A 25,519-nucleotide genomic window follows, 5' to 3' on the forward strand; every position below is an offset into this window, starting at 1 on the left:
AAACAAAGTATAATTCTGCAAAGTTCTAGAAGCATTTTTATTCTGCATTACTTGAATAATTGCTTTCTCATAGCTTAACTTGGTACTACTGTATTTAAATAATAATTTTCTACTTGGTTAATTCTTATCTATAAATCTGGATAGTTTTTTCTTTATTTCTATGGTATAAAATAGCTAAACACAAAGCAGCACCATCTTAATCTTCTTAACATCTAAGTTTTTTCTTTAAGCTTTCTGCTACTAGTTTCTGCTCCTATTTCCTTTGTTCTATAGCACTTGATATAACGACGTGAAGCAACAAATTTTGTGCCTCTTTCCTGACTTTTGAAAAACAACTTGCTCACTTGGTTCAGGGTATCAACAGTGACAGTGACTTCTGAAGGAACCTTAGATTAAACTATCAGAATCCAAAACCTACCTCAATCACTTCCTCTGGCAGCTCGTTCCATATATACACATACCTCTACATGAATAAAAGAGTCTCTTTTAAAACCTTCCCCTCTCAACTTAAACTTATCTCCTCTAATTTTACTGGACCACAAAGGTTTTGCTTCCTAAACACGAGGAATTCTGCAGATGCTGGAAATTCAAGCAACACACATCAAATTTGCTGGTGAACGCAGCAGGCCAGGCAGCATCTCTAGCAAGAGGTACAGTCGATATTTTGGGCCGAGACCCTTCGTCAGGACTAACTGAAGGAAGAGCTAGTAAGAGATTTGAAAGTGGGAGGGGGAGGGGGAGATCCAAAATGATAGGAGAGGACAGGAGGGGGAGGGATGGAGCCAAGAGCTAGACAGGTGATTGGCAAAAGGGATATGACAGGATCATGGGAGAAGGAAAAGAGGGAGGGGGGAAAAAACCCAGAGGATGGGCGAGGGGTATAGTCAGAGGGACAGAGGGAGAAAAAGGAGAGTGAGAGAAAGAATGTGTGTATATAAATAAATAACAGATGGGGTACGAGGGGGAGGTGGCGCATTAGCGGAAGTTAGAGAAGTCAATGTTCATGCCATCAGGTTGGAGGCTACCCAGACGGAATATAAGGTGTTGTTCCTCCAACCTGAATGTGGCTTCATCTTTACAGTAGAGGAGGCCGTGGATAGACATGTCAGAATGGGAATGGCTTCCTATATAGTTTTGGGTGTATCTTATGGATTTTGAGCTGCTGTTCATGAAAATCACCACAAAATTTCCCTATCATGTACTATTTTTAAAAATCGCCTGTATTTGTTATTTCAATTCATAATTCGTCAATTAAAATGTTGCCCAAAATGTAAGCTGAAAAGTTTTCTATCTTGTCCAGGCATGCCTGGGCAGGCTTAGGTAGGGTAGATGCTGCATGGCAGGATGGGTTTTAGAAAGGCTATAAATTTCCATGAAAGATTTTGATATTTGAGACAGATGTTTCTCAGAATAACTGATCCCAAGATTAAGAAAGGTATTTTTGTTGGTCTAGAAATCAAACAGATCATCAATGACAGGCAATTCGAAGAATTTAAAGTGAGACCGGAGAAAATCGGAGAAGACATTCAAAGATGTTGAAAATTTTCTTGGCACCTACAGAGCACCAGACCACATGCAGCTGGTTGACAACATGCTTCATGATGCAATATGTCACAAAACATTCATTTTCTGCATTCTCATTTAGACTTCGTCCCTGTAAATCTTGGCACTATCAGTGATGAGCATGGTGACAGGTTTCACCAGGACATTGCAGTCATGGAGAAACGGTATCAGGGCAACTGGAATCCATCAATGCAGGCTGATTATCATTGGACACTTAAGTAGGAAGCCTCAGACACTGAGCAGAAATGAAAATCATTAACAAAACTATTTATAATAGCTTAGTTGAACTATTATAAAGTGTCAGTACCATTATGTAATTAAATTCATTATATTCATTAAAAGTTAATTTTGTGTTTCTCCAACTCCCAATGTGAATAGTAGTAGTCTGAAATCATATTTGTGTTCAGCTTCAAGTGGTCTATCATAAACAAAAAGTTTTGTTGGAAGGAACATTTTTGAAGAAGTTTATTGTCCAGTGTTTTCAGATCCCTTTCTCTGGGAAAAAAACTATCCACCTTAACCATACTCTTCATGATTTTAGACACCTATATGAAGTTACCTCTCAATTTCCTATGCTCTAAGGAATGAAGTTTTAGCCTACCCAATCTCTCTTTATAACTCCCTCTGAGTTCCGGCAATACCCTTGCAAATCTTCTCTGCACTCCTTCCAGTTTAAATTATGCTTTCCTATCACATTACATCAAGTGTAGCCTCAACAGCAACTTGTAAAATTGCAACATAACATAACATCCCAACTCCAATACTCAGTTTCCTGACTGATGAAGTTCAGTGTGCTTCTTCATCACTCTATCTATTGTGATGCCACTTTTGGTGACATCACAGTGTTGGGCTCTCTTCCCACAACTCAAAGACACTCAAGGTAGTAGATAATGGGCTCTTCTAAATTGACCCCAGTGTGGGTTCTTCTTAGAATATGGGGGGGTGGGGGGGTGGAGATTGCATTGGAACTATGAAGAGAAAAGGTCACATGGAAAATTGGTGGGAGAGTGGGGTGGTTCTGCAAGCAGGCAGGGACTTGACAGACTGAAAAGCGTCTTCCTGTATTGCAAGGAACAAGGACAATATACAATAGTCCTGGAGAAACTAGGATAGGCAATCAGAGTTGAGCTGTAAGTGATTCCATGGTGCTGTTCAATCAGAATGCTCTCAGTGATGTCATGGTCAACAATAGCACTTCAACTCCCTGTAATACAAAGGGACCATCTGGCCATTCTTGCTCTTTCAGGGATTTTGATCTGTGCACTACGTTCATTACAGCGTCAACCACACAGCAGAAATAGTCCCTCATTCATCCCTCAGCACTTTACAGTTTGTGACGACACAAATTCACATCCCTTTCCTTTATTGTAATGCTGTGTCAAGGGTAAGTGTAACCACACCAACCACTCTCTCCACATCCTCACACTTCATGTGAAATGTCATCTCCTTTTGTGAGAAAGTTTAAAATAAAACAGACACATAGGAATTTAAATAGGTTCTCATTTTCCAGCTCTCTGTTATTCCTGGTGATGAAGTAAATTCAACAAGACTTCACGATAAAGCGATTGTAGAGCTGTTATACCTTAGGAGGAAGGCATTTAGCCTATTGCATCCTCACTGACCCTTTGTACGACAGCAGTCATTCCCATTTCTCTGCTCAACCCATTATAGCTCCATTAACTCTCCTCCCTCAGGAAAAAAAACTCTAGCCAACTCTGCCTTCACCAGCCAACGAGAATGGGGATATTCTTTTCTTCTCCATTCTGAGCCTTTTGCTCTTCATTTTTGGTCTGTGTGGCTGGTACCATAAAGGGAGCAGCTTCCCTCTACCTGTACCTGTCCTATATAAACTCATCTTGTCAGCTAGAAAAACACTCAAGAAACGAACACGGTTCTCATCCATATTGACTAGAAAGGGGATGCTTGTGTGCCCTGTGGTAGCCTATGAGTCTTTGTCAGGTTCACTGTTGTTCTTTTTCCATTTGGTTTCTCATTCTGCTTGGTTGTGTTATCTAGCAGGGAAGAAGCTCTTTGAAGACGGTCTTTCAGACAAGCATTGGCCCCAGAGTGATTTCTTCATTCTTGGACTTCCCACGTTCATTGTATAGTCCACCTTCTTCAGAGTTATTTTGATGGTTTCGATATCACTTTCCTCTCAACCCTCTGGGTCTTTGGCCTTGAATGAACGCAGAAAGGAGAACTTGTTGGGGATGCACTTATTAACTATGGACTCAGCAGTGACAGTAATTCTTATTTGAATGTGAGGATCCAAATGCATAACTAAGGATCCTGTTCCAAAATCTTTCAATGATTTTGATACAAAGTATCCTAGCTGTAAGATAAAAAGATAAAGATTCAACTTTATTGTCACTGTGCCGAGTACAGATACAAAGCCAATGAAATGCATTTAGCATCTCACCAGAAATGCAAAGAATACTGTTATTTACAAAATAACCGCGAATAAAAAGTGCTACAGCACGCAAATACAAAAGTACTGAGACAGTACAATACAGATGCAATACTGCTTAGCGCTGTGATGAGAGGTTCAGCAGCGTCACAGCCTCAGGGAAGAAGCTCTTCCTGTGCCTGCTGGTGCAGGAGCAGAGGCTCCTGTAGCCCCTACCGGATGGGAGGAGAGTAAAAAGTCCATGGTTAGGTTGAGATGCATCCCTGATAATGCTTTTTACCCTGCCCAGGCAGCGTTTATGGTAGATGTTCTCAATGGTGGGCAATTGGGTGCTGATAATCCGCTGGGCAGTTTTCACCACACGCTGGAGTGCTTTGCGGTCCGATGCGGGACAATTGCCATACCACACTGAGATGCAGTTGGTGAGTATGCTCTCAATGGTACAGCGGTAAAATTCCGTCAGTATCCTGGGACAGAGGTGAGCTTTCTTCATGCTCCACAGGAAATAAAGGCGCTGTTGAACCTTTTTGATCAGGATGGAGGAGGTCAGGGACCAGGTGAGATCCTCGGAAATGTGGACACTGAGGAATTTGAAGCTTGATACACACTCCACTACAGCTCCGTTAACGTAGATGGGGACGTGAGTGTGACTCCTGGCGTACCTGAAGTCCACAATGATCTCCTTGGTCTTCTGGGTGTTAAGGGCCAGATTATTGTTGGCACACCACGCAGCCAGGTGCTGAAGCTCGTCCCCGTAGGCCGTCTCGTCATCCCCTCTGATCAGACCAGCCATCATGGTGTTGTCTGCGAACTTGATTATGGAGTTAGAACCACGTACAGGAATGCAGTCGTAGGTGAAAAGGGAGTACAAAAGAGGGCTCAGCACACAGCCTTGAGGCACGCCGGTGTTCAGGGTGAGAGAAGAGGAGGAGAGGTTGTCTAGCTTAACTTAACTTAAGAGAAAGCTTCTTTTGCCCACAGCACTGTACATATAAGATGTGGCCTTAAACTCTCTCCCCATGGATGCTGCTTCTCTTGCTAACCGCATCCACTGCACACGGTGAGGGTGAACCACAGATGACACAATGCTGAAAACACACTGGATCTCAGCTGGGTCAGTAATGGCTACTGGGAGTGGGGGGGAACCCACCCAGGGTGTAAACTGTTCTATGTTTTCTAGTGTTTCAGTATCAACCATCAACTATGACATGTAGATTCAGATTCCGTGTGACACATGGTGAAGTGAGGTGAGGGGTGCCGGGGACTGGCTGATGCAGAACCTCTCGGCACTGAAGCCAATAGCCAGCCAGTGGTGTAGTGGCATCAGCACTGGATTTCAAGGTGAATGGTCCCCAGTTCGAATCTGACCAGCTCCTTGCATAGTTTCCATCTGTCCTGGGTTGAGTGTTGAGTGAGCAATTTGGCCTCGCAAAACAAAAAAAGCCAAACGCTATGGAAACAGTGGTGTGCCACAAGGCAGGAAGAGGAACAACAACAACTGAAGCCAGAGGCCGGTGAACATTTGACATATTCCTATGTTCCAAAATGGCTATCAGCTCACTTAAAGTGAATGAATGATGTCCATTTACTTTTGGCAGGAATTCACGGACCTGCCTGACTGATAACTCTTGTGCTCAATACAGGAGATGGTGTCTGACATGGAATGGGGAGAAGTGGAAAACCAAGGTTGTGGAGATACCTTGCTCGCCTCCTTGTGCCGTGAAATGATGTGATTAGTCTGAAGCTGTGTAATGTGGACAAACTTCTGGTGGACGAAAGTAAGCCTTGTGGTAATGGACATAGGTCATAAGTGATTAGTGGAAGCCCCAAACATCACCCAAGTATATGCCTGGCAGGGGTAATTTCCCTCACTGGCTTGAACCCACAGTGATGGAGATAAGATTTCTTCAAAAAGGGGAAGGCTTATGTTCAGGAGAATTCAGACAAGGGATTTCCCAGCAGCGGGGCAGAGAGAAGCCATAGTGGCTTCCACTGACTTCCCTTTTCAAAACACTTAGTCCAGTATTTCTCCATCAGCAGGAATTTCTTTTGGTTCCAGATTATAATTGAGGTGATGGAGCCTGTTGGTCAGAGTCTCTTCTTGGGTCAAGGATCTCTGCCAGAACTCCAGACCACAGCTTTGTCATTTATTTAAGCTCTCTGATGGCACAGCAAATCCAACCTATGAAGAGTCTCAGCCCGAAACGTTACCTGTTCATTTCCCTCCCTCAATGCTGCCCGACCTGCCACAGATGTGGTAGGTTAAGTTGGGAGCGTGTAGTGGGGGAATGTGTGGATGGAATATTTTGCTGGGTGTTGTGGGATAATTCATGCTGTCCATTACAGTGGCAGACGATCTAGGAGTTATTAGAACTGTTCTTTCATTGGGCATTCGTGTTGGGCACGTGGCCAAGTGGTTAAGGCATTTGTCTAGTGATCTGAAGGTCGCTAGTTTGAGCCTCAGCTGTGGCAGCATGTTGTATCCTTGAGCAAGGCACTTAACCACACATTGCTCTAGTGTCTGTGCGAGGAGTGGCGCCCCACACAGACTTCCAATCTACACCTTGTAAGGCATGAAAATACCCGATGCAGGCCTCTCAGCTCTCAAGGTCTGAGTCGACGTTCCCCCCACCCCCCCGCCCGCACTTTCATTGGGCTTTGACTAACCTATCCTTGAAGAGTCTTGCGCCATCCTGGGTTACCAGGGGTTCATCTATAAGACATGGACAATATGTGGCCTTGGTAACACTGAAGAGTATCTGTATTCATTAATTGTTCACAAGCTGTTGGATTCCCCTCATCTTTTGACTCCTCCAGTGTTAGTGATTTTTCAAATCTCCTTTTACGTCTGTACCCTGACTTGGTGAGCTTGGTATATTTATGGTTGTCTTCTTGATCACAGCAACTTTCCTTTTGTTTTTAAACTGCTTTACATTTCTGTCAGAACCTTGACATTTGGGAATGAAGACGAATGGTGGTTCTCAGGGCCTGGCCCTCGCCCTCAGTATTACACCTTTGATATCCATCAGCTGGAGAGAATGTTTTCTTTGGCTGCACTTCATTGGTTCTTTGCACTTCCAGGGAACCTGCAGCACAGTGTGTTATACAGGCTGAGCATTCCTTATCTGAAATCAAAATCCAAATACCTCTAAAATCAGAAATTTTTTTGAGCACTGACATGTCATCACAAATGGAAAATTCCACAAGGTTTCACTGAAGGTTCCTTGGTGATAAACACAGAAACAGTTCTGAGGAGTGACCTCAAATATGTAATGAACAGCAGTTAATGAAAAATAGAAAAATGTTTTTTAAAAAAATGTAAAATGAAGATCTCAATTTTGTATTGAAAGAGTGGATTCGGCAGTGTCAGAGTGAACATATGCTGCTTAATAAGCAAAGATCTATCATGAAAAACTGAAAATAGGTAATTGTGAATATTTAGCAGGCTGGTTGCAGAAATTTAAGAAAAGGCACTGCATTAATTTTTTAAAGATTGTGATGATAAAGCATCTGCTGATCAGGAAGCAAAGAAATTCATTGATGAGTTTGACAAGATCGTTGCTGATGAAAATCGAACACACTGAACAACTGCATCAGTACACATGTGATGAACAAATTTAAGATAAAGACTGTTTACCGGTAGCACATAAAATCAGAATCAGGAATGATGTCAGTGCCAAACAGCCACCTGGGTGGCTGAAGCAGTGATAGCTTACCTGTCTAATGGTTCAATATACACATTATTGTTTCATGCACAAAATTATTTAAAAATAGTATATAAAATTATCTTCAGGTATCTTGTTGTGTATATATGGATTTTGTGTTAGGACTTGGGCATCTCATTATGTAGATACAGATATTCCAAAATTTGAAATTCAAAACAATTCCAGCCCCAAGCATTTCAGATAAGGGGCGCTCAACCCATATTACCTGTGGGGTCCTTTGATTTTTTTTGCTTTGCAAAGAGCTTGATGAACTGTCAGAAGCAATAACTAGTACAGCAATCACCAGCTCAGATATCTGGTGAGGCAAAGGTCTTTCAGATGTGTAGGTGAGTGTTAAAATGTGGAGAGGTTGATGGTCAGTGTGGACTCAATGGGCCTGATGGCCTGTTTCTGTTCTGCATCTCTCCATGACTATCCCAGGTCCTCAGGATGACATAGACTGGCAGGTGCTGGTGGTTTGAAACAGTTTGTACGCAATTTGTCTGTGTCTTTGTCACGTTGCCAGCAGTACTGATCCAGAGCTCTGTGTCCTTGCTGATTCTTGCATTGTAGTATCCAAGAAGAATGAGGTTTGTTTTCTTCAGGAACAGGAATGAAAACTTCATCGAGACTGGCACACAGCCATTCTTTTTGTTTCCCACTGAGTCAAATGTTGCACTAAAAGTACCAGTACCAGTGTGGACCGTTGCTTGGTTTGCTTGAATGTAAGAGTCAGAAACGTTTATCAACTCAGTTGAGAATCCCAACTTCTTGCTGTGGAGAGTGTCCTTAATGGCAAAACCAACGCTGTGAGCATGCTCCTCGTGAAGATTTTCTTCCCCAGTTGGTGTATCCTCTCCCTTTCAGTCAGCTGTCCAAGCATATCTCGCATCACGGAAAGCAACAGTATCCATATTCTTATACACTGATTGATGTTTCTCCCTCGGGTCAGAAAATTCAATCTCCTTAGACTTTTAATAAGAGTTCAATGTTCCAGTTTGTGAAGGTGATGTTTTGCTTCAGGCTGTTGTTTGGGTGTGACCTGGCTGACCCAGACAGGTAACCAGCCAAGGAGGAGTGGGACACTTTCCCTCATCACTTCCCCACACAGAGTGGAGGACATCCTCAGAAGGATTCCCATACACACACCTGCAGCCGCCATACTCCATGCTTGTCACTTTCCACAGGAATTGCTCCCTCTATGATTCCCTTGTTTGCTAGTCCCTCCCCACTAATCTCCTTTTATATCCCAACAAGTGATAGAAATGCCACACCTGCCCATTGACCTCCTACCAGGGCCCCAAGCACTCTTTCCAAGTGAGGCAACACTTCACTTGCGAATCCGTTGAGGTTGTCTATTGTATCCGCTGCTCCCAATGCGACCTCCTCTACACTGGTGAGACCTAATGTAAATTGGGGGAATGCTTGGGTGCACTCCAACCGCCAAAAGCAAAATTTCCCGAAAGTCAACCATTTTAATTCCAACATGTCAGTCCATAGCCTCCTCTTTTGCCATGATGAGGCCACTCTCAGGGTGGAGGAGCAACACTGTACTTCATCAAGGTAGCCTCCAACCTGATGGCATGAACATCAATCTCTCCTTCCAGTATTTTTTTTCCTCTCCCTTCCCTCCTCTCCTATTCCCCACTTGGGCCTCTTAACTTTTCTCCTCACCTATCACTTCCCCTCCTCCTTCCCTTTCTCTTACGATCCACTCTCCTCTCCTTTCAGACTCGCTCTTCTCCAGACCTTTACCTTTCCCACACCCACCTTACTTCACCTATCACTTTCTAGCTAGTCCTCTTTCCCCTCCCCCCACCTTTTTATTCTGACATCTTCCCCCTTCCTTTTCAGTCTTGAAGAAAAGTCTTCGCCTGAAACGTCAACTGTTTATTCACTCCATAGGTGCTGACTAAGCTACAGAGTTCCTCCAGCATTTTGTGTGTGTTGCTCTAGATTTCCAGCATCTTCAGGATCTTGTGCTTATACTATCTCACTTCCTACAGCAAGTTGACCATTTTATGAAGACCACATGTGTGAACTTGTGCCTGGATACTGCCAAAGATCACCCAGTCATTTGTCTGTTGTTTTGGGGGAGAGCTTGGCAATTTGGAAAGAGACTGATGGCAAGGCCAGTGCACATTATGAGACTTGGTGAAAGATGAATCCGGCTCTGAAAGCTGGGGTACACCATGGTTACTGGAGAATCACCCTGTGTTGAAGCCCCCTTCTGCTGTTGTAGTCATTGAGAAGCGGGTTCTCTTCATCCAGGAGTTACTAAGAGTTGGAATGCTATCTTGTCTGGTACCTTCTCTTTAGCCTTACTCTAAGAGTAATCCTGCCAGGAGTATAGGTCTCCAGATGACATTGCACTTTGGTTCTGGCACAACACAAATAAGGCTGCAATCCACAAAAACATTAATATGACATCTCTATCAAATATTCTCCAACCTTTGCTCCAATATAAATAGCTTCTCTAGTCTAATGCAGCACAGACCCACTCTTTTGCAATCTGTTAACCTTCACTTTTTTTTTTAGCATGGTGACTAAAACTAGACACACTTCTCAGTTGTGAACCAACTAGGACCTTTTTAAAATATATGTACAACATAACTTCCTGGTTTTGTATTCTACACCTTAGGTTAAGTCGCCTGAGCCCACTCAGCTTCTTTCAGGTTCATGCTCATATAGTTAGCTTCCTCACTCTTTAGAACTGTGTCACTCAGTAAATACTGCCTCACCTCCTCCTCTCTGCCAAAATGCATCACTTCACATCTATTAAAATCCATCTGTTGGTTGCTTGCCCTTCTGAAAATCTATTTCTGCCTTCTTAAACCTTTTACTATCTTGCTATTCCGAATCTGGTGGCACTTGCAAATCTGGAAATATTAATTTACAGAGTCATTAAGGTATATTAGAAAGCAGTGATTCCAGCATTGCCCCAGAGAAAACTCACAGACTGCCATCCATCTGCCTGGGGAAGAAAGTGTTTACTATAACTCTGTGTTCTGTCCTTCGCCCAATGGTAACAATGAATGGCATGCTAGGATTGAGGGGCCGAGTGGCCAACTCAGAATCATACAACACAGAAAAAGGTCCATCTGCTCCTTTCCTATTTACTGTCTTCTAACTTTCTTTCTTGCTGTGATTACCTTAATTCCATGGATCTTAATTTTGTTGTTCGCCTTTTGTGTGGAACTTTGTCAAACATCATCTAAAAGTCCATATAAACAACATCCTTACCTCAAACTTCCAACTAAAATTCAAGGACAACTTCTCTTTCACTGGCCTGCTTTTATTAACTCAACTTTCTCCACATACTCATCTCCACATTTCCCAACAGGAAATGGTTTTGGATATTGTGTCGGAAGGGATTAGCTTAGCATTTAATTAGCATTTGATCATTAATTTTAATTAGTTTTGCATAACATCATGGGCTGAAGGGTCTGTTCCTCTGATGTAATGTTCTATGTTCGATACAAACCATATTGGACAAGAGTTACTGAGCATGTCCTTACACTTCTTCTTAACCATGAGTGTCACAGTTCTGGCACCTCCCTTTCATCAAGGGAGGATTGAAGTCCAACAAAAGTCTACTGACAAGCTCCAGCACCACTCCCATCAGTCTAAGTTAGGCGACGTTTGTTTTAAGTGTGGCTTTCTAATGCTTCACCCCATGCATCACTGCACCACCTCCACTTAGGCAGCATCCTCTCTCTTGGTTAAAAAAAAAACAAGCAACCATTATACTCCAGACCAGCTTTTGGCCCTACCTCTCCTCTGACCATCAGCTTATTACTTACATCCCTCAAAAGTATTGACCGATTCCTTTCTCTTCTCATATTCTTATATTTGCTTCTGAGAATACAAAACTAGGAAGCTACATTGGACATATATTTTTACCTTTCTTATATTTGCTTTTACCTCTCAGTTCATTGTATTCAGCCCCTGCCTCACTTGAATTATTCCTCCAAAATGCTTCATATTTTCCTCCTTAGTTCATCACAGTTTCCATCTCCTCAGTCACATACAGAATCCTGGCTTTGTCTTGCTCCTTGTTCCCTCTCACTCAGCCTGTACCTACAACTCCTCAAAGTTACTGATACAATTTGACCTGCCAGTCTTCTCCTGGTTCATTTTATTCAGACCTAATTTGCTCTCATTCCATCTTTCATGCCCAAGTTCTATTTCAGGCCGTTCCTTTCTCCATCCTACAGTTATGAAATAATTTTTACCGTTGCCTCAATGCTCCCCCCTTGACACTTGGCCTTACTCATGCCCAGAACCAGACACAGCAATGCTTCTTTATTCATTGGCTTTAATACACTTATGCAGGAAATTGCTTGTTCGCAAAAATCCCTCCCTTTCTTTACCTTAATACTAAACTATCTTAATATAATCCCACTAAATATTGGGGTAACTGGAGTTCCCCAATTTCACCACTTTACAATGCTTACACATCTCAGAGGAATAAATCTGAACTGAAATTACCATCTCCCTATCCTACCTGGTGGTCTTTAGAATACACCAAGTGGCAGGAGAGTTCCCTAAATTCCAACTAACCACTGTCTCCTCATGGACATCAACTCCATCCAGAACCACAAAAGCTACCTTAAGACAACAGCACCATCTCTTCTCTCGTATTTCCTTCCTGCCATTTGTAAACACTTTAAGGCACAAAGTCACACAGCACTGAAACAGGCCATTCGGCCCACCAAATCCATACTGACCATCAACCACCAATGTATACTAAAGCATACATTAATCCCATTTATTCTTCCCACATTCTCATCAATTTCTCCCAGATTTTTCCACAGACCTACACACAAAGGACAATTTCCCATGATCAATTAACCTAGTAACCTGCACATCTTTGAGATCTAGAAGGAAACTGAAGTATCTGGAGGAAACCCATATGGTCACAAGGAGAACATGCAAACTCCACACAGACAGCACTGGAGGTCAGTACCGAGCCCAGGTCTCTGGCACTGTGGGGCAGTGGCTTTACTAACTATACCACTGTTGCAATCAAGTTCCAATGACCCAATCCTTTTTAATAAGGTACGTTTCAAATATGACTATGACCACCATGTCATAGTTCCACTCAGCTATTGTTTTTTTCAGTATCCAACCTCATTCACCAACAGTGTGTTTTCCAACATGCATTCAGTAAACATACAATATTTCCCTTACCATTCTCACCTTCTGGTTGGTGGGAACAGTGTGGACACTGAGGCTTGTGCTGCAGCCTGTTGGCTTGCAACAATGGCTGGGGAGGAGAGGCCTGCAAAGTGAAAAGTCATGGGATTAGAACAATGTATGGCTGACATGAGCATTTCCTCCCTGTACCCAAGCACTCCAGCAACTAACCACCCAACTATCATCCAACAGCTAGTAAGAGGAAAAATCTAATTCCAACAAAACAAAGAATTTAGCTCCACACATCAAAGTTGCTGGTGAACGCAGCAGGCCAGGCAGCATCTCTAGGAAGAGGTACAGTCGACGTTTCAGGCCGAGACCCTGACGAAGGGTCTCGGCCTGAAACGTCGACTGTACCTCTTCCTAGAGATGCTGCCTGGCCTGCAGCATTCACCAGCAACTTTGATGTGTGTTGCTTGAATTTCCAGCATCTGCAGAATTCCTGTTGTTAAAGAATTTAGCTCAGTGTATTTCTCTCCGAAAACTTTTTGATCTCCTGAACAGGATTTCACAAAGACCAGTGTCAGAAAGGATCTAGTGCCCGAGTAGCAAATATTTTTGCAAGTGTGTGCCCAAATTGGCAATAATCTAAAAATTCTTTTGTGTGCCATGGTAATATTGAGCAGAGATTATCAAATAAATGAAGGCACCATATATTTACCTCTGTTACCTCTGAATAAGAACCAGAATCAGATTATCACTTACATATATTGTGAAATTTGTTTCTTCTTTGTGGCAGCAAGGCACAAAAAAGTTACTATAAGTTACCTCACAAATGACAGAAGGAAAAAAAACATAAGCAGAGCAAAGCCAATGCCAAATGGCCCAACCATTTACTATCCAAATACTGATGTGTACACCAGGTCTGCGAGGATTTCAAGACGCATCATCCAATGTCATGTGTTGTAACCATCTAGCTGGCACCAGACTGGTGTGAGACATTTCCTGTGGAAACATGTCTGTTCTCAGGTTGTAAAAAATCATTTGCTGCTTCACTTGGCAGTAAAGATTATCATTATGTATCTTTTTATTATCAGCGTGGTTTAAAGAATTGAGCAGTGGCACTGCATTCCGCATCCCAACAAAAGTTTTGTGCATGCCACAGGTTGCCAGCTCTGAATTCTAGTGAAATAAGTTCACAACTCACCCAGTGACAATATCTCAGTACATTGCTTTAAGAACACAGAATGCTAAATGCAGATGTTTAACACCATCAATTCACTTCTATCCTGAAATGAACATTACCCAAGCCACACATTCTGCCCAGGTGTCCAGGCACTGAAATGTGTACACTGGATACTGGTTCTACCTTTAGTTTGTCATGGATTATAATACTGTATTTATTTAGGTTTGCCTTCTCTGTGGAAATGACTGGGATAAGTTTTTGCAAATGCATAACTGCTGACTTTCTTTAATAAAATTTTAAAGCAGTTCACATTTGTCTTGAATTGTACAAAAATCCACAAACAGAAATTATTCCAATGCATAGCATTACAGCAAACTATGACAAGGGGGCATAATTTTAAGGTGATTGGAGGAAAGTACATGGGGGGAGGAAATGTCAGAGCTAAGTTCTTTACATAGAGAGTAGTGGGTGTGTGGAACACCCTGCCAGGGGAGGTAGTAGAGGCAAATACATTAGGGGCAGTTAAGAAACTCTTAATAGGTACATGGATGATAGAAAAATGGAAGCTTATGTAAGAGGGAAGGGTAGATTGATCTTAAGAATAGGTGAAAAGGTCAGCACAACATTGTGGGCCGAAGGGCCTGTACTGCACTGTGATGTTCTATGCTCTCTGACAATATATACAATATAAATGTGCCATGAGAAGGCTTTTCTTCCCACACCATCCTTACTTCAGGAACTTCACCTCGAAGTACTGCACAGTGCAGGACTCTACCCTGGCAGACGTGAAGTGGGAGATGCAGCAAAGTTGCTCACTCCATTGATTTTCAGCTGTGTGTACCATACTTCACATGAACACAAGTCTGAGAATCACTAAAACCATTGATTTCACATTAAAGGCCATCGTGTCTCCTTCTTGGTCCTACCTGTTGCATACGGGAGGTCATATTGCCCAGGAAGCAATGGGTATCCCATTCCAAGATGGTGATGTGAGGCAATCTGTCGCTGGGATGGGGAAGAACGGGGCCGTTCCTTATCGATGTCTCGTTCTCCTCGTTCCCTTTCATGAGATGGCTTCTCGCTTGTCTATATTTGAAAGAGGAATGGTACTCCTTAATATCACACACAGAAAGAGTGGCATGGTAGCACAGTACAGATGACCTGGGTTCATTTCCCGCCGCTGCCTTTAAGGAATTTGTACATTCTCCCTGTGACTGTGTGGGTTTCCTCTGGATGCTCTGGTTTCCTCCCACAGTCCACAAGACATACCGGTTGGTAGGTTAATTAATCACTGTAAACTGTCCTGTGATTAGGCAGGAATTTAACTGAAGGATTGCTAGGTGGCATGGCTTGATGGGCTAGAAGGGCCCACTCTTCGCTGTATCTCAATAAATGAATAAACTTAGCGAAGATTCAGCACTCATAACTCAGGCTGAACAGCCCAGAGTTACGCTCTACTCTGAACAATCCAGTGCAGTATTGAGGGAATGCTGCACCATCAGAGGAGTTGCCGTTTGAATGAAGGTTGAACCACCTCTCAAAGTGGGCACAAAAGAACTTTTGAAGCCATGTGAAGTAGAGCAGGGGGTTTGCTTTCTATCCTGCTGAATAAACAGGCCGACTCATCAATCATCCGAGCTGCTGCTTTTGAATTCCTGCTGTTTACAAACAGGCAGCCATGCTTGCCAAGTTGCAAACAGAGAGCACGCTTCACAATTAATTAGTTGGGAAAGCCACTGTGTTGACCCAAGGATGTTTGAAGGCACTGAAATCATGTAGTTCCTTCATTGCAGGGTAAGTGTGCATATTACCAACTACCCACAGACTGCACACTAGGCAAGGTTACACAACAGCTCTCACCAAACATGAAAGAACAGAAATCAGTGCACCTCACAATTGACCAGCGCTGATTCTTTTCTAATTTGTATTTACAGGAATATTTTTCGGGTGATTTTCATTTATCAGAACCCTCCCAGTCCTGGTGTAGTATGATCAGCTAATAACAAACTTTAACCTCAGCTTCACAAGAGCAAGCAATACAATGCTTCCTTTTACTGGGCAGCTGTGTGACCATTCTAATAGTGGACCACCCAAAAGCAAAATACTGCAGATGCTGTGATCCTGAAATAAAACAAATACTGGTAATAATCATTGGGCCTGACAGCAATTGGAGAAGGGGAATTGGATTTACTGTTTAATGATGATGAGCTTGATAGAACATCATTCTGAAATATTTCTATCTTTGATATCTCTTTTTTTTTTCCTTTTCAAGATTCTTTTAAAGACTCTGATCTGGAGTTACACTTTAAATTCGATTCTTTACGAGAATGGGACCTGCTCTCAAGGCCTCATGACTGGTGGCTTTTTGATATCCCAAGAACGCGGCCTGAAAGATTAGCGCATCTTCAGGGTGTCGGATTTTCAAAGCTCTGGAGACGGACTGATTCATGGCTGGTACCCCTGACTGGGGCGCTGCGGGAGAACACGGAACATCGGGAGCAGCAGGCTACGTGTCCAGAGACCTGAGCCTTGGGGCCGACTCTCTGGGCACAGAGCTCAAAAAACGTGATGCAACAGACTTTTAACATCATAAATCAGCAAGTTGTTTGTTATGTCTCTCCTCTTTCTGTGAAGTGGGGACATTTCTTTTTCCCTTTATTAGGGAGAGAGCCTGTGGTATGTCGGAATACAGGGTGAATAAGTAGTCTTTGGGGTATTGCAAGTCTGTACCTTTATTGATGTCTTGCTGCACGCTGGAGTACTCGGAGGAGGTGTTGCCTTACTGCTGCTTGTGCGTGAGGGGGAGCTGGGGGGGCTTTGGAGTTCTAACGTTTAACTCTCATTCGTTCTTTGGGGCACTCTCTGTTTGCATGGATGTTTGTGAAGAAAAAGAATTTTAGGATATATATTGTATACATTTCTCTGACATTAAATGTACTATTGAAACTACTGTTTGTCATTTCACTTTCCATAGATACTGCTTCATCTGCTGAACATTTGCAACATTTTATGTTTTTATTATAACAACATTTGGTATTACGGTGCTATAGAACAGGTTGACACATGAATTCCCTCTTGAATCAATGTAGCTGACAGCGAAGACCCCTGTATTTTGAAACTGTACAGCATTTTTCTTCAAAAGATGATGGTTTAAAAATACTGAAATTCTAAAATTTCGTAAGTGCTTTCTTAATTGTCAATAACGCTGTTGTCAGTGAATACAGCCTGGATAGTTTTGAATATGATAGTGTTGGTACAGTACTGGATCAATTAACAGCTGCATTCAAACCTCTGATCCTAAGCTGGGCAGCAAACAGCAGAGCTGTTGTCTCACAGTGCGAGCAGCTTGGGCTTGATCACCACCTCTGGTGCTGTCCCTGTGGAGTTTACATCTTCTCCCTCGGGTTTCCTTCAGGGAATCTGCTTTCTACCACATCCCAAAGAGGTTAACTGACAACCTTAATTTGCCCTGCTGTATGGGTGAGCAGTAAGTGAGGGGTGTGTACGAAAAAGAGAGCAAAGTAGGTTTGGCTTAAATGGAAGGTTATGAGCTGGGGCGGACAATGGGCCAAGGCCCTGGTTAAGTGGTGTAAATCTCTCTGACTCTCAGATCTGAAAGTTTACATAAAAGATACCCAAATAAAGTAGTAGAATATTTTTATCATATCATAAAATTTATGATTTAGTATGGCTCAGTATGGTCACTTATAGACATACAATCAATCATATAAGCCATCTTATGTATTTATATTTATTGTGTTTTTTTGTTATTGTGCTCTTGAGAAGAGCTTAAAAGCAAGAAGAGTTTAAAAGGAGACGGTTATTTCTTCAGTGGTTTGATCGGGGCGCGACTGCGCAAGCGCGTGGTCAGCCAGTGAGAACAGCAAGAAGAGTTTAAAAGGAGGCAGTTTTATACAGTAACAGGCAACAGAGTAGAAGGAGACAGAGTAGGAAGGCTTTGGCTCAATGGGGCTTCGACGATAAGGGTCGAGGCGAGGTAGGTTGCCTGTGTAGAATACAGACAGAAAGTATGTGTGTGAGGCCAGTGTTCTGTGCTCGGTGTCAGATGTGGGAAGTCCGAGAGACTTAGGGACTGCAGCTCCTTAGGGAACTGGAGATGCAGTTCGATGACCTTCGTCTGGTCAGGGAGAGTGAGGAGCTGATAGAGAGGAGCTATAGGCAGGTAGTCACACCGGGAGAGCCTGGGGAGACAGATAAGTGGGTAACAGTCAGGAGAGGGAAGGGCAGGAGTCAGAGGCTAGAGAGCACCCCTGTGGCTATACCTCTTGACAATAAGAACTCCTGCTTGAGTACTGTTGGGGGGGGGGGGGGGAACGGCCTACCTGGGGGAAGCAACAGTGGCCGCGCCTCTGGCACAGAGTCTGGCCCTGTGGCTCAGGCAGTTAGGGAAAGGAATAGGATAGCAGTGACAGGGGACTCTATAGTTAGGGAGTCAGATAGATGATTCTGTGGAGGCAGGAAAGAAGCACGGATGGTAGCTTGCCTCCCAGGTGCCAGGGTCTGGGATGTTTCTGACTGTGTCCACGATATCCTGAAGTGGGAGGCAGAACAGCCAGAGGCCGTGGTACATATTGGTACCAACAACATAGGCAGGAAAAGGGAGGAGGTCCTGGAAGCAAACTACAGGGAGTTAGGAAGGAAGTTGAGAAGCAGGACCACAAAGGTGGTCATCTCAGGATTACTGCCTATGCCACGTGACAGTGGGTATAGGAATAGAGTGCGGTGGAGGATAAATGCATGGCTGAGGGATTGGAGCTGAGGGACTGGATTCAGGTTTCTAGATCATTGGGATCTCTTTTGGGGTAGGAGTGACCTGCACAAAAAGGAACGGGTTGCACTTGAATCCCAGGGGAACCAATATCCTGGCTGGGGAGGTGGGTGGTGGTTGGTGGTTGCTAAGGATATTGGGGAGAGTTTAAACTAGGATTGCTGGGGGGTGGGAACCAAACTAAAGAGACAGAGGAAGAGGCAGTTGGCTCACAAATAGAGAAAGCTTGGGGACAGTGCAAGAGGAAGGATAGGCAGGTGATAGAGAAGGAATGCGCTCAGACTGATGGTTTGAGATGTGTCTATTTTAATGCAAGGAGTATTATAAATAAAGCGGATGAGCTTAGAGCGTGGATCAGTTCTTGGAGTTATGATGTTGTGGCCATTACAGAGACTTGGATGGCTCAGGGGAAGGAAGTGCCAGGCTTTAGATGTTTCAGAAAGGACAGGGAGGGAGGCAAAAGAGGTGGGGGCATGGCACTGTTGATTAGAGATAGTGTCATGACTGCAGAAAAGGAGGAAGACATGGAGGAATTGTCTATGGAGTCTCTGTGGGTGGAAGTTAGAAACAGGAAAGGATCAATAACTCTACTGGGTGTTTTTTCATAGACCACCCAATAGTAACGGGGACATTGGGGAATAGATAGGAACACAGATTATGGAAAGATGTAATAATAACAGGGTCGTCGTGGTGGGAGATTTTAATTTCCCAAATATCGATTGGCATGTCCTGACAGCAAGGTGTTTAGATGGGGTGGAGTTGTTAGGTGTGTTCAAGGAAGTTTCTTGACACAATATGTAGATGAGCCTACAAGAGGAGAGGCTGTACTTGATCTGGTATTGGGAAATTAACCTGGTAAAGTGTCAGATCTCTCAGTGGGAGAATATTTTGGAGATAGTGATCACAATTCTATCTCCTTTACCATTGCATTGGAGAGGGATAGGAACAGACAAGTTAGGAAAGCACTTAATTGGAGTAAGGGAAGATATGAGGCTATCCGGCAGGAACTTAGAAGCATAAATTAGGAACAGATGTTCTCAAGGAAATGTACTGAAGAAATGTGGTAAACGTTCTGGGGATATTTGTGTAGATTTCTGCATAAGTACGTTCCAATGAGACAGGGAAAGGATTGTAGGGCACAGGAACTGTGGTGTACAAAGGCTCTTGTAAATATAGTCAAGAAGAAAAGAAGAGCTTACGAAAGGTTCAAAAAAACTAGGTAATGATAGAGATCTAGAAGATTATAAGGCTAGCAGGAAGGAGCTTAGAAAGGGCCTTGGTGGACAGGATTAAGGAAAACTCCAAGGCATTCTACAAGGATGTGAAGAGCAAGAGGGTAAGACGTGAGAGAATAGGACCAATCAAGTGTGACAATGGAAAAGTGTGTATGGAACTGGAGGAGATAGCAGAGGTACTTAATGAGTATTTTGCTTCAGTATTCATATGGAAAAGGGTCTTGGGGATTGTAGGGATGACTTACAGCAGACTGAAAAGCTTGAGCATGTAGATGTTAAAAAAGAGGATGTGCTGAAACTTTTGGAAAGCATCAAGTTGGATGAGTCACCGGGACCAGACAAGATGTACCCCAGACTACTGTGGGAGGTGAGGGAGGAGATCGCTGAGCATCTGGTGATGATCTTTGCATCATCAATTGGGACGGGAGGTGTTTTGGAGGGTTACGGATGTTGTTCCCTTATTCAAGAAAGGGAGTAGAGATAGCCCAGGAAATTATAGACCAGTGAGTCTTACTTCAGTGGTTGGTAAGTTGATGGAGAAGATCCTGAGAGGCAGGATTTATAAACGTTTGGAGAGGCATAATATGATTAGAAATAGTCAGCATGGCTTTGTGAAAGGCAAGTTGTGCCTTACGATCCTGTCTGAATTTCTTGAGGATGTGACTAAACACACTGATGAAGGTAGAGCAGTAGATGTAGTGTATATGGATTTCAGCAAGGCATCTGACAAAGTACCCCATGCAAGGATTATTGAGAAAGTATGGAGGCATGGGATCCAAGGGGACATTGCTTTGTGGATCCAGAACTGGCTTGCCCACAGAAAGCAAAGACTGGTTGTAGACGGGTCATACTCTGCGTGGAGGTCGGTGACCAGTGGTGTGCCTCAGGGATCTGTTCTGGGACCCCTACTCTTTGTGATTTTTATAAATGACCTGGATGAATAAGTGGAGGGGTGAGTTAGTAAATTTGCTGATGACACAAAGGTTGGAGGTGCAAGGGATTTCTTCTTTTATGTTACTGTGTAGGCTAATTAAAATGGCTTCTTTGTTATGTTAACTGCTGAGAAAGTTCTCTCGCTAGCAGCTTGTTTGGGTTATATTATTGATAAGAGAAGGAAAGAACCAACTGGGATAGATGTTATTCTTTCTTGTGTGTCTGTAAGCTATTGTGATGCATGGGTTTTTGGGCAGAAGGCGCGATGGGGAAAGAGAGAGAGAATGCGATGCTGTGAGCTGGCCGACGGGATGGACCCCGAGCGGGAGTCCGACGCCCAGGGTCTTCGGCAAGGAGAGGAGACGAAGACAGACTCGTGTGGCGCGTCTGGTTGACCACTGTGGTTGGTCCCAGGCGGCGGGTCGAGGTGGTCAGAGGGGATCAAATGGTGAAAAAAGGACCATTACTAGAGCTCCAACTGTGCACGAAGAGGTTGAACTTTCATAAGTTTGGCGCCTTTCACTTTCCTTTTATATTTTATCTCTATTAATTATATAGTTTCAGTAATATCTATAAATTGTAATCATTTAATCATATATGGTGTATTGTCTGTTATTTGGCGGGGTGGGGTACATCACACAGCATCCACACAAACTAAATACCCAGTTTGGCGGGGCTGAAGGCTGCTTCCCCTAGACGAAAGCGAGCTGAGCGAGCCCAAGGCCTACCGGAGGGCTACAGAGGTATGGTGGATAGTGTGAAGGGCTGTCAGAGGTTACAGCAGGACATTGATAGGATGCAAAACTGGGCTGAGAAGTGGCAGATGGAGTTCAACCCAGGTAAGTGTGAAGTGGTTCATTTTGGTAGGTCAAATATAATGGCAGAATATAGTATTAATGGTAAGACTCTTGGCAGTGTGGAGGATCAGAGGGATCTTGGGGTCCGAGTCCATAGTACACTCAAAGCTGCTATGCAGGTTGACACTATGGTTAAGAAGGCATACGATGCATTGCCCTTCATCAATCGTGGGATTGAGTTTAGGATCCAAGAGGCAATGTTGCAGCTATATAGGACCCTGGTCAGACCCCACTTGGCGTACTGTCCTCAGTTCTGGTCGCCTCACTACAGAAAGGATGTGGAAGCCATAGAAAGGGTGCAGAGGAGATTTACAAGGATGTTGCCTGGATTGGGGAGCATGCCTTATGAGAATAGGTTGAGTGAACTCCGCCTTTTTTCCTTGGAGCAACGAAGGATGAGAGGTGACCTGATAGAGGTGTACAAGACGATGAGAGGCATTAATCGTGTGGATAGTCAGAGGGTTTTTCCCAGGGCTGAAAAGGCTAGTACGAGACGGCACAGTTTTAAGGTGCTTGGAGGAAGATACAAAGGAGATGTCAGGGGTAAGTCTTTTTTTTATGCAGAGAGTGGTGGGTGCGTGGAATGGGCTGCTGGCGACGGGGGTGAAGGTGGATACGATAGGGTCTTTTAAGAGACTCCTGGACAGGTACATGGAGCTCAGAAAAATAGAGGGCTATGGGTAACCCTAGGTAATTTCTAAAGTAAGGACATGTTCAGCACAGCTTTGTGGGCTGAAGATCCTGTATTGTGCTGTAGGTTTTCTATATTTCTATCTTTATCTTATTGTGTTTTTTTTTGTGCTGCATCAGATCCAGAATAAGTCTTATTTCATTCTCCTTTACACTCATGTATTGGAAATTACATTAAACAATCTTGAATTAACAATATTACCACTCAGAAGCGATTAAGATCATGCAACAGTCCACGCACTGCTGGAGCTTGGGTAAGGTGGGCTTCTAAAGTAGTTGCTGCTGTGTTTTGTACTCCTCCCATTATAACAGGAACACGACATCCCATTATATACGTCATCTTTTCACCCCACAGCCTCGGCATTAACTAGCCACTTTACTTTCTTAGACCTGCTATAATGATCTTACCCTAACCAGCTACCTTGTAGTTTCATAGTGAGGTCTAAACCAGGGGTTCTCAACCTGGGCGGTAATGGTAGGGGTCCATGGCATAAAAAAGATTGGGAACCTCTAGTCTGAACTAATGACAGGCTGAGTCTGACAGCAAGGATGAGATTTTGGCTTTTTTTAAAAAATTAACTGTACATTTGAAAATTCAGGCTAAGAAAAAACAAATTGTCTGACAAATAAAAGGCTGTGTGGATTTTACACAGAGAGAGATAACACATCCTACTCTTTATCACTGCTAACGTTTTGGAGGTTGTTGATTTGAACTTGAGTCAACAACACCTTTTCACCAAAAAGTCTGTGTTTCCGAGGCCGTGAGACAGATGGGCTTCCTATCAGAGCTTGGAGCAAGATGCCACCATCACATTAGTAAATAAATTGGGAAAAGATTACATTTCCAGACTGCGGTGCGCACACAGAACATTTTTAACAAATACATGGGTGAAAGAAAAAAATCAGCAGAGTTTGTGAGATAGAAAGAAATAATTATTAATTTGCACTGGATAAGAACATAAGATACAGGAGCAGAATCAGACTGTTCGACCCATTGTACCTGCTCCATCATTCAATCATGGCTAATATCTTAAACTCCATTCTCCTGCCTTCCCCCGTAACCCTTAACCCCATTACCAATGAAGAATTCATCAATCTATGCCTTCAATACACCCAATGACTTGACTTCCACAGTCCCCTGCAGCAATGAATTCCATCAATTCACCACCTACAGGCTGTTGAAGTTCCTCCTCGTCTCAGTTGTCCCTTTAATATACCTTTATTCTGAGGCTGTGCCCCTTGATATTAAGCTTCCTGAGGGTGTGGGCTGCAGGAAGAGTGAAAGAGGGGTGACGAGTTATACTGACGTTAAAATATATAAACTAAAGATCACACAATAACTTTAGTTATTATGGAAGGAGAACATTCAAGCTGTGAGGACAGCAGTGGGGTGGGAGGGTGAGAGGAAGTGAGGGGGAAACAGTTAGATAATTGTTAATGAAATAGGGAGGTACAAAAGATGACAAAGCAATTGGTATGATTTAGAGGTAGGAAAGGAATCAGATGACAGGCTCATTCTCACATTTTGTCTTAAGCATGAAAGAGATGTTAGAACAGTTTTAAGAGAATTGTCAGACAATTTTGAGCTTCATAGAGATTGAGAGTTGCTGATTGGTAAGGTATAGGGCACCACAGGACATTAACCTTCTGCTGAGTAGTTTTAGAAATGAAGGAGCTGTGGGAATGGTTGAGATTAACTGCTGAACATGGATTCATGTTGAGGTGTTCAAAGGTAAGAGATGACAGACAATGAATAACAAAGAAACTGTTGGTAAAGAGCTATGAAAGCATTGATAAGAGTTTGATAAACGCTTGGCAGAATCTACAGCAAAGGAGTTGATTGGACTGTGTGACCAAAGGTCATTGACTAACATCCAAGCAACAGAGTTAACGGAAAATTATTCTGTGATGAGCCATGAGTCATACTCAACAACAGAAGTACAGGTTTCCCCCGCTATCTGAAAGTAGAGCGTTCCTATGAAACCATGCGTAAGCTGAAATGGCGTAAAGCGAAGAAGCAATTATTATTAATTTATACGGGAAAAATTTTTGAGCGTTCCCAGACCCAAAAAATAACCTACCAAATAGCACATAAAACCTAAAATAACACTAACATATAGTAAAAGCAGGAATATGATAAATACACAGCCTATATAAAGTAGGAATAATGTATGTACAGTGTAGCTTCACTTAATAGAATCGGGAAGATTTAGGCAAAACCGATTTGTAGAAAAAAATATGGCATGTACATGCATGCGCACACACCTGCCTGCGCAAGGCTTCACGGTCATGGTAGTCTTTCTCGGGGTAAACACAAGTTTAAAGCAGGCGTCTTCTTTCGTAAAAGTGAAAATCGTCTTTCGGTTAGCGAAAGCAGATACTAATGTAGGTCTTTCGTAAAAGCAAAGTGGCGTAAAGCGAACTTTCGTAAAGCAGGGGACACCTGTAATTGTGCCAACCCTTCCTTTCCTGTCAAAGGTCTGGAAAGCATCCACTTCAGAAAGTGGAACTGAATGATGGACAGTGCTTACTAATACTGTACTGTCCACAGACTGAGGTGATCTTAGCTGTGGCAACTTACCGTTGGTGACCTGCTCTTGTACTGACTGGCATGTTGCTGCAAGATATCTAGGGCCATTGATTCAGAGGTTGACTTGCTGCCCACACCAGGACTCCCGTGAGCCCGATCGCCATCATCATGTCCTGGAACCTTGTTTGCATATGGCGAGAAAGAGAATCCAGAAGACAAGTATGATCCTGAAGAACAAATGTTGACCCAAATCAATCACAAATAAAGCACAGTTAGGATCTAAAAAGAGTAGAGCATTAAAATTCTCCATCGATACAGCCAACCTGGACAATTTCAGTGTTCAGAGCAACCAGCAGTCACAGACAATTATACGGTGGATTCTGGTTAATTGGGTCATTTGTTATAGGGACAGCTGTTTATTTGGGACAATCCTTAAAGAACAAAAACTAAATTGAGAAAATGGTTGGGATTCCCTTTGTTTCATTT

General features: G+C 43.1%; 1 protein-coding gene across 6 annotated transcripts in view; it reads right to left on the bottom strand.

Moving 5' to 3' along the window:
• Window positions 1-25,519, bottom strand: part of LOC140211978 (zinc finger protein 609-like) — a 223,101-nt gene that overhangs the window by 3,913 nt on the left and 193,669 nt on the right. For 3 of the 6 annotated variants that reach the window (XM_072282280.1, XM_072282275.1, XM_072282276.1), the window contains 3 exons: window positions 25,085-25,260; window positions 14,926-15,085; window positions 12,877-12,958 (listed from right to left, as the gene is read on the bottom strand). In XM_072282280.1, the coding sequence (XP_072138381.1) occupies window positions 12,877-12,958; window positions 14,926-15,085; window positions 25,085-25,260 (418 nt within the window). Of the gene's footprint in view, window positions 1-7,076; window positions 7,096-12,867; window positions 12,959-14,925; window positions 15,086-16,743; window positions 16,862-25,084; window positions 25,261-25,519 lie in introns of those variants that run through there. The other 3 variants (XM_072282278.1, XM_072282277.1, XM_072282281.1) reach the window with 3 other exon arrangements.

This window comes from Mobula birostris, chromosome 18, assembly GCF_030028105.1.
Source record: "Mobula birostris isolate sMobBir1 chromosome 18, sMobBir1.hap1, whole genome shotgun sequence".
Lineage (NCBI taxonomy): Eukaryota > Metazoa > Chordata > Chondrichthyes > Myliobatiformes > Myliobatidae > Mobula > Mobula birostris.